General features: G+C 41.3%; 1 protein-coding gene across 1 annotated transcript; it reads left to right on the top strand.

Annotated features, from left to right (window-relative positions):
* The first annotated feature begins 1,498 nt into the window (after window positions 1-1,498).
* On the top strand, window positions 1,499-9,905 carry zbtb21 (zinc finger and BTB domain containing 21). The gene is made up of 2 exons (XM_069147051.1): window positions 1,499-1,623; window positions 4,622-9,905. The coding sequence occupies exon 2, from the start codon at window positions 4,624-4,626 to the stop codon at window positions 7,687-7,689; it is 3,066 nt and encodes a 1,021-aa protein (XP_069003152.1). The 5' UTR covers window positions 1,499-1,623; window positions 4,622-4,623; the 3' UTR covers window positions 7,690-9,905.
* Window positions 9,906-10,071: the final 166 nt, after the last annotated feature.

Genomic DNA, 10,071 nt, shown 5'->3' with positions numbered 1-10,071 from the left:
TTGGTGACAAGGAGGCTGTGAGGGTTTCTTTAAAGAATGATGACCAATGATCCCAAAAAATATAAAAAGAAAGAAATAAAATAGAACTTGGTTGAACACAGCTGCGGGTCGTTTTGACCCGAGGACAACACGAGGGTTAAAAGAAATCACTCTTCAAAAGAAAATGAGAATTGCACATAACATTGAATTACGTCCATCCAAATGGAATAGAAGCAGAGTTTAAAAAAGAAAGAAAAAAAGAGAAAAAAAAAAAAGGGTCTGTCCTTTGAGGGGGGGAAGACCTGATGTCATCTGATCAGCTTCAGCATGAAGAAAGCCTCCAAGTCCATGGCTTTTTTAAATACCAACAGCTGAGACATTACAGAATCACAAAGAGTGTGACAAACATGTTCACCATCTATTATAGAACATTTCTTTATGTTAACTATGAAAGGGACCATTAAAAAGAAGAATATATTACACGTGTACAAGATTAACTAATGCGCATGTGTTTCTGGAGGAAATGGGAACTGGAGATCATAATTTTAAATAAAAACTGGAAACTAGAGAGGAACATAAAAAAATTTAACTGAATTGAAAACAAGAAAGAGTTTAGAATAGAAAGTTGAGATTCTTCAGGGATCATCGTGTCACATCACATTTCAGTGACACCTCTCATGTTGGAGAAATCATGTTTATAGGTAGAATTGCCTTTAGAGAAATTGTACAACTGTACTTCCTATTAGAAATAATACCAAAAAATATTGGAGACAACAAGTCACAACTACTGAGGGTCCTTCTACTACAGCCACAGCCCCTCATGGTAACACAATGCAGGGAGAACGTTAAAGATGTCAACTTCATACAAAACATAACTGCACGGGTACAATTGAAAATGTATTTGCAACTAGATGATCCTCAATGAATTTATATTTTTTCAACTGATGTGAACAAAGACAGAGTGAAACTACACGTGGAATTTGTTTATTGCAATATAGATTCACCTGTTTTCTCTGCACTCATGAGCAAATGTTTCTATTCATATCTGTTTTTTGATAATAGGATCTATCTGAATGTATAACTGCATTGTATCCCTTTTGAAATGATTGCACTTGAATACAAGTTTTAAAAACATGCAGATGAAAACCAATAAAAAAAAAAAAACACACAAGAAACCGTGACTTCCGCCTAATATTTACTTTTAGTGACAACTCGTCACCACTAAAGTATCCACCCTCGGCAATGTTTCCTGTAACTCATGTGACTTAACATCACACAAAACACAACTATAAACTTGATCACGTATCTTAAAGTCTACAGAACTCAGATACAAATCCATGACTACATGGATTATAACTTTAAAAGAATTTTCATACGCCATATATCCTGATGAAGCGGAAAAATATGATATATCCCTTTAAATTAGCCTCGGTGTGAAGTCTTCCGTTTCCCCCGCCTCCCGCTCCGTCACCAGCCTATCAGCACGCAGTGCACGTGACGAGCGTTCTTTGCGATGACCTCATCCCTGGTGTGGGATGACGTCAAATTCAAGATGGATGGAATCACGACCAACGCGCAGAAATCTACACAACACTGAATAAAGTCCGGCTGCGTGGAGGAAGGAGCATACTGACGACGGGCAGGGTAAGTGCGGACAGACTCGCGAAGTTACCGTTGAATAAAAGGAGCGGGGAGGGAGGGGAACTGAGTTGGTGGAAGGCTGTTGACGAGAAGCATTTTCCTTTTCCTCCCTGACGTAACTCGTAAGGGGGGATTGTGCAGCTGTAAAAACCTGAGCAGCTACAACCTGTTTTTGCAGCCAGCAACAGCGCCGTGTCAGGCCAGGTGGAAGCGCCTTTGAAAAAACAAAAACAAACACAACAACAAGAAAAAGCCCACTTCCTCCGGGGACAGCGGTTATAATTCACTCCACACACTCCAGCCGCGTCTCTCATCGCACCGACCGTGTTTTCATTGGCGGCGGAATCCATTGAAACGCGCTCAACTTTTCCCTCTGATTTGACGGAGCTCTTTACAGCGGGTTATAATCTGCTTTCTGTCGCCGCGGAGCCGCTCGGAAAGACAAACGAGCGAAGCGCGCTCCGAAGTGAAAGCGGCATTTCGGTGGGAGAAGTTATGTCAGGAGAAACTGAGCCACGTCTCATGGATGATCTAATGCCGACAGCCTCGCTCAGCCTCGCTCAGCTTCCTCTGAGGAACCAGACACGACGGAAGACCCCCCGTTCATCTTTGAACGTGGACTATAAATTGTTGTTCAAGAGTCCACTAAGGGATGTTTTAGTTTTTGATGAATGAATGAAGCTTGTGCCCATAAACATATATAGCAAGTGTCAAGTATTCAACACGAGTGACGTGACTTCCGGTCACAATTTTCAAAATAAATGCGCTGTGACCTGATATCTTTTCGTATGAGAAGATGGAGTTGTGTTTCTATTAAAAAAAGATAAGGCTAACTCAGATTTAACGTTATGCTCTATATAACTCCTGTTTTTGACCATATCAATGTCACAACAATTATTTTGATGTACATGTGTTCATTGTAAAACACAAACAAACAATGCAAACAAACCTGAATAAGTTTATATTAATTTTGGTTTAGTAGATAAAAACTGAATAATGTCAACTGTAATTAACTTGGAATAGAGAGTTTAAGCTAACGCACTGATGTGTTCTAACTTCAGAGAGGTCCTGCAGCACCATAAACCACAAAACGAATAGTAATTGACACAAATTACTGTCAATACAAATGGGATATTGTGATCTTTATGCAAGTAGAATTTAATGCGGGGTTGCTGAAATAGACTGGATCAGTTTTAGTTTGGTGTTCCTTATAAATTATCTGTTTAGTATGTAATTTAATAATTTAATGCCATTATGTCTTTACCAGAGTGAATGTTTGTTTGTGGAGTCAGTAATCAAGGGTCTCTGCCATGACATTGTTTAGACTAGTTTACCAGTCAGATCCTGATAGATATCTTCCCATAATCAATTTAACTAGTAGATGACAGTATAAACAGTAACCTTGCGAATTAAATATGTGGCATTTGCTGTATAAATAAACCATTCCATTCAAAGGGCTGTATTGGCATGAATGTTTGAAGGGTAATTTTTACAAAGCATCAAAACACAGTTTGTCCAAATATTTAGACAGTACACAATAACAGTAATATAAACATTGATACAACAATAATATTTTATGTACTGTCAATACTGTTAATGTCATACATGTATGTGTTGCTGCGCTTTTCAATAAATTACAAAAAATGCGTTTCATAAAAACAAATTAAAAGTTTGTATGTAATGGTGGACTAGTGCACACATTTTATTTTTTAGGGCAAACGTTTTAAACTTCCTGCATTGGCCTGTGTCAATGAGGGTGACTTGACAGAACTGCATTTTCATAGCCTCAGACTACTACCATGATGTAATGGCCATGAACTTGTATGCTCTGTAGTGTGCCATTTTGTAATCAATTGAAAGGTTCAAGTTTGACCTTTAGTGATCAGGAACAACAACCAGATAAAAGTGTCAGAGACAAATGGACTTATGCCCTCTACTTAAAATAGGATTTCATCACTGTATTGATTACTATTACAGGGGACTTTAAATCATTGATTATCATAATTTAAAAAAAAAAAAAAAAAAAAAAAAATAGGCCCAATAAAGATTGCATTTGTTACTGCAAATAACAATCGTTTTCGTTTCGATCAATCTTTATAAATCATTTGGTCCATAAAATGTCAGAATGTAGTAAAAGTTTTTGTTACTATATTTTTGATTAGAAAAGAAAACATGACGTTAATTCATTGTTTATCAGACCAGCCGTCCAAAAGCTGATGCTATTCAGTTTACAGTGATACAGATCAGTTACAAGCACAGACTATTCACAAATGATCAGCTGCTACTTGTTTAGCATCTTTGCTTGAAAAATATCTTAAACAATGAATTGATCACAAAGTAGTTACAGATCCTTAATCAAGTAAATGTTGCAGCTTATATTGTATCATTAGTGGGGTGTAAAACAATAATTGGTTTCCACATTTATTAAGCACCGTGTGCAGGTAACACTGCTAGTGAATTTCAAGGCTTTTAGTTGCCTCTGGTAACCGTCAGGTGGCAGCTAATATCTTGTAGATTATCGACATTTGTAATAAGTGTGGGCATAAAAAAAAAAGATCGTTTTCAAGAATTCTGTAACAACGTGTCAACGTTCATGCAGAACTGCAGTGAAATCGAGTTGCTTTGAACGAAAAACATTTAAAGATAAAATATCTTGTGGTGGGTATTTTTATTATTCAGATAATGTGTATTGATTTTGTCATAGATGCTGATATTTATTCCATGTAATATTTAACTGATCACAAAGAATTGACCAGTACAGACGCAAACATACATTCATAACCGAGCAATGTCTTGGGTCTGAGCTCCAGTCAGTTATTATTTTGTGTGGGTGTGGGTGTGGGTGTGTGTGTGGGTGGGTGGGTGGGTGTGTATATATATATATATGGGTGTGTGTGTGTGTGTGTGTGTATATATATATATATATATCTGTATGAAAACTTATTTATCATCAGCTTTTGTACATGGCTGAAGTAAAATCTAATGTTGTCTTGCTTTTCAGCCATGGAGAGCCTGGTGCATTACAGTAATCCCTCCCATGCCCTGTCAGTCCTGGGGGTTCTCAATGAGCAGCGGCTGCGGGGCCAACTGTGTGACGTGGTCCTGGTTGTGGCGGACCAGAGGTACCAGGCCCATAAGAGCGTTCTGTCTGCCAGCAGTGAATACTTCCAGTCCCTTTTCACACGGATGGACACAGAGTCACTGCAAATCGTAAACTTGGACTTCTGTGAGCCGGACGCCTTCGAGATAGTTTTGAATTACATTTACTCCTCCTCGCTCTTTGTGGACAAAGACAGCCTGGCAGCCATTCAAGAGCTGGGCTACAGCCTTGGAATCCCTTTCCTCACCAACATAGTGTCAGCAAGGCCACATGCATCCTACTGCGTGTCCAGAAAAAGGCTTTCGTTCTCAGAGGGGGAGGACAATGATGCCCAGACAAGGAGTGTTATTGTGTGTCGGGTCCAGAATGACACAGCCCATCCCTCCCGCTCGAATTATCAGAGAAAACAATCGGAGAGATCATCAACTCCCCACTCTACTCCAGGGTCGGCTCAACCTCCGTCAGTACACAACTCGTATGGATCAGTCAGGAACTCTGAATCGAGCAGGAAATCATCTGGACAGAGTGAAGCCTCTGAGAGGAAGTCCACCTATCCATACAGCTCCATTTTAAAAGGGAATCCATCACACATCACCTCGGTCAGGCCCCAGCTGACATCATCCGTATCTTTCAGCGATGCTGAAGTGCAGCACATCCGGCTGCAGTCTGGCACTGACCAGGACACTAAAGAGGAGAACGAGGAGCAGGAGTCCCACTATCATACCAAAGTGCCCTTTCAGGGTCAGGCCATCGAGCCAAGCCAGACCATTGACAGGAGCGGGCCGCTCATAAAAAGTCTACTCCGAAGATCCTTATCCATGGACAGCCCCGTTCCAGTCTTCTCGCCCACACTGGAGCTCAAGGAGCTGCAAAATCGAGAACAGTCAGTTGTTAAAATGGTGTCAAAAGCATCTGGGCCGGAAACATCTGCCCACAACGGCAAAACAACGAGAGCGTCTCCTCTGATTCTCAGGTCAAAGTACACCGGCAGGTATGATGAAGAAACTCAGGTAGAAAGAGAGGTCAGTGTGAAAGCCGAGCCCAGCAGTCCGCTGGCTGACCCCATGGACATCATTCGCATCACAGTTGGAGATGCTTTACCAGTCAATATGAAAGACTTACAAACAAATTATGACCAAGGCTCCAGGCCAGACTTTAATCCTCTTGGGAAAAGAAAGGACAGGCCAGACAACAGAAGGTACCCATTCAAGAAGAGCAAATTGTATAAAGAACATGCCCTCTCTGTTGATGTGAGCATGTCAGAATCAGTACCTCAGCACGCCAGCAGCGACCCTAATGAGAACAGCGAGGAGCCACCTCAGACCAAGGTTTTCAAATGCTGGAATTGTTTAAAGGTTTTCCGCTCCAGCGCAGGACTACATCGTCATGTAAATATGTATCACAACCCAGAAAAGCCGTATGCTTGTGACATCTGCCACAAGCGCTTCCATACCAACTTCAAAGTGTGGACACACTGCCAAACTCAGCATGGTGTAGTACAAAACCCAGCATCGTCCTCCAGCTCCTCTGTGCTCGATGAGAAATTTCAAAAGAAGTTAATAGATATTGTGCGAGAGAGGGAAATAAAGAAAGCTTTGCTTTGGAAGCTAAAGAGGAATAAGCAGGGTCTGCAGTCACCTGCACTTACCAAAAAGAGATCACGGCCCAGCTTCATATGTCCTTATTGTGGGAAAGTATTTGTATTCCAGTCTCAGTACAGGCAGCATTTAAGGACACATCCTGCTGAAAAGGCTGACCAGGACACAGAGAGCGAGAGCATCCTCTACCAGAAACAGGATGAGATCATTCAGCAGAAACACGCTGACCCTGGTGTTTACTCCTGCAGACTTTGTAACATGAAGCTGTCATCGCTCTTAGAGCAGGGAGACCACGAGAGAGGCTGTCGCCATGCCACTGTTTGCCCTTACTGTGGCCTCCGATTCTCCAGTCCAGTTGTGAAGAAGGACCACGAGGCACATTGTAAGTACAAGAAGCTGACATGCCTGGAGTGCATGCGGACCTTCAAATCTTCCTTCAGCATATGGCGCCACCAGGTGGAGGTCCACAACCACAACATGATGACTGTTAAAGACCAGATTCACCTGAAGCAACACGAAGACGGCGAAGAGGCGTCTGACATTCTCAGAGAGGAGCATTACAGTGACGAGCCTCTCGCAACCGGGAGCTCTAGAGAGAACATCAGTTACAGCGACTCGTCCGGTCCGCCCATGTACGATTCCGAAGACTCCTCATCCTATGTGCCTGAGGACCTGAGTATGGGCCACCAAGGCAATCTGGTAGTGAAGGAGGAGCCATTAGAGGAGGCTGTGAGCGAGAGGGACAACATGGAGTCTGCCAAAACCGGGCCGGAGGAACCCGGTGTGTGGCCATGCGAGAAATGTGGAAATCTCTTCAGCTCTCGCAAAGACCTGGAGCGACACCAGGAGCTGCTATGCCACATCAAACCATTCATCTGTCACATTTGTAACAAAGCCTTCAGGACCAACTTCCGCCTTTGGAGCCACTTCCAGTCCCACATGTCGACTGCTAACGAACCTGGAACCAAAGAGATCGACAGACAACCCTCACCTCTGTCTCCCTCCCCTCCCCTGACGCCTCAGACCTCAGAGCGTCCCTCCCCACAGGCCTCCGTGCTCAAGTCGACCCAGTCGGCGCCGGTCGCCGCAGTGATGGCCGAGGAGTCGAGCAGCCCGGAGCCCTGTAGCTCCTCGGTGAGCCAGACGACGAGGCCTGAGCTGGAGCGGCAGCCCAGCAGCCACAGCCCCTTGTCCAGATCGAACAGCATGGAGAACCCAGGTGGCTCTCAGGAATCAGACACACTCTTTTACCATGCACCGTCTCTCTCTGCGCTGACCTTTAAGAGGCAGTACATGTGTAAACTCTGCCACAGGACCTTCAAGACGGCCTTCAGCCTGTGGAGCCACGAGCAGAGTCACAGCCACATGTGAGCATCAGTGACAGCCGTGCATTTCTCCCGGAGAGACAATACCTGATATTGGAATAAACACGCCTCAACCTACAAAAGGAAGACTTTGAATGTATCGCTTATTCGCTTGCCTCCAATGTCATATATTAAAGTGGCCATGTTCATTAGAGGTGTAAACGTGAATGTGCAATCAAGTGCTAGATTCCTCTGTGAGACGAGATGATTATAAATGTTTTGGGTTTTTTTCTTTCAAAAGAAGAATTGAACTGTTTTAAACCTCTTTGAGTTGTCTACTTTTATTTACCTATGTAAGTGTTTTGAGAAAACAGAATTGCACCCCTCATAACTCCAGAGTTTGACTTAAAGGTACCGTGACAGAAGGGACAGGTGTATACATAGTTCTCTCAGAGTGTAGAAAGAGTGCTTTTTGGGGGAGACTGCAGCTCAGTTACAGATTACTGCTTTTGCTTTTTATACCAGATCTGTCTCTTGGTGTGAGGGACTTCTCTTAAGATGATATTGGTGGCCTCAACAATGTATTCAATATGCACTTTGTTTAACAGTTTGATTCTGTTATGGGGAGATATATAGTCCAAATTGTTTCCTTGGATCATTTAGTTTCCTTAACCGAGGTTTTAGGCTGCAGGAATAAAAAATACTAAATAGGCCGAAATGTTTTGGTATTGTTTCTTCATGCTTGGCATTCCTTTATATTTGATTCTCATATTGACTTTGGATCATATTGGTTTAATGGGCTAATTAAATAGGACTTTCAGTAAAATAAATAAAGTTATAACACATAATGTACATCAAACACACCTCAGATGCCTGTTGTTTTAAGCATTTCAGCATGCAGCCTTGATTACCTGCTTATAGACTTCATTCATCCCTTCCTGCGTATCTTCCTGATTATAATCATTTCCACTTAAAAATATGAATCACTGTAATCTTCAGTAATATGATTTTTTTTTTAAAGTTTTGTTTTTTGCAGGTAAACGATGATAAACTCTCTAAATGTTACTGAAAAGATCTGCTGTAAAAGGTGCTCAGACCAGCTTACTGATAACCATGTGGGCTGTCGGAGAGTTGAAAGGGTTGATTTGATAGCATACGAAATATTAGATAACACTGTACAAGCATTTGGCAAGAAATCAACCTGGAATATTTACAGCAAGCAAGATTTTAAGATTTAACAAAAAGCACTGCAGTATAGAAACGATTAATATAAAACCTCTAATAGGACTTCCTGTATAAGTCTGCCACCTGCGTGCAGCACCAGTGTTGCAAACACACTGATAGAATTTTTGCAATTGAACACATTTGGTAATTAACCGAGCTTTACAGTGCTTCGATGGCCTTATGCAACTCTAAAAAATATTTTGTCAGTATTCTTTGACATGAAAGCACAATAGAGTTTCAGACGACTTATGACTCAGGCATTTCGAGCTGGTGAAGTCACGAAGACGGAGGCATGAGAATCTTTTATTCTGAGTGGTCACAGAGTATTCCCACTTCCTAAAGATTTATTGTAAAAGATTGTGTTTTGATTGTATTCCAGTTGTTCTACAATTGTATTCTTGTACAAGTATATACTTCTGCTTTGGCTTGATGGATTAGAACTTTGTCATAAATTATTACGATTGCTACTATTTGGGAGAACTCAAAGAGTGCTCCACACAAACTTCGGGACTTTGTTTTCCACTGAATGAGCAACGTACACTGCAGTGTGATGTTAAATTCTTTGCAGAGATTCTGTATTGATACTAGTGCTCTTAATTTCCTGTGAGAAAAGCTTTCAGAAAGTTTGGAAGAAATGATTAGACTTGTGTACATGGAAGTGTTTGTATTCTGGATTTTGTACCAATTTTGTTAGTAAACAAAAGTTTGATCTTTTTAGTATTCCTGTGCTCTCACTGCAATAACGAATATTTGTATCAGCATTGGTTGCATTATTGTTGCTTTTGGAGACTTGCAGCTGTTTAGTGTTTAGGTTTTTCTACAGTTTTTGTGCTTCATTTCTGTAATAAAGAGTAACAATGGAGTATATATATATATATACATATATATATATATAAAACCATTTGTGGTATTTGAGTTATTTAGATTTAGGTGTGAACTATGCCTCAGGTCAGATTATGTAGACCTCAGAGCCAATTTGAATCTTGAGCAAACATATCATCATTTATGAGTGACTTTCACTAACTTGTCTGATACCTCTGAACGTTGTCTCCTTTAAACTTTGACACATTGCAATCAGACTACAGCCTCTTCATGAATCATTTTAGGCTGTAAAATGTCAGAAAAATGCAAGTTACAAATTCCCAGTCCAACGTGACATATTTAAACATCATATGCTGTCCATCCAACTTCTAAAACCTAAAGACATTCCCTTTACTATGGTGTG

The sequence above is a fragment of the Embiotoca jacksoni genome, unplaced genomic scaffold (assembly GCF_022577435.1).
Source record: "Embiotoca jacksoni isolate LCO1_2020_lvr unplaced genomic scaffold, fEmbJac1.0.p SCAF_13, whole genome shotgun sequence".
NCBI classification, from domain to species: Eukaryota; Metazoa; Chordata; class Actinopteri; family Embiotocidae; genus Embiotoca; species Embiotoca jacksoni.
The sequence above is the reverse complement of the archived record's forward strand: the minus strand, read 5'-3'. Positions and strand labels throughout refer to the sequence as shown.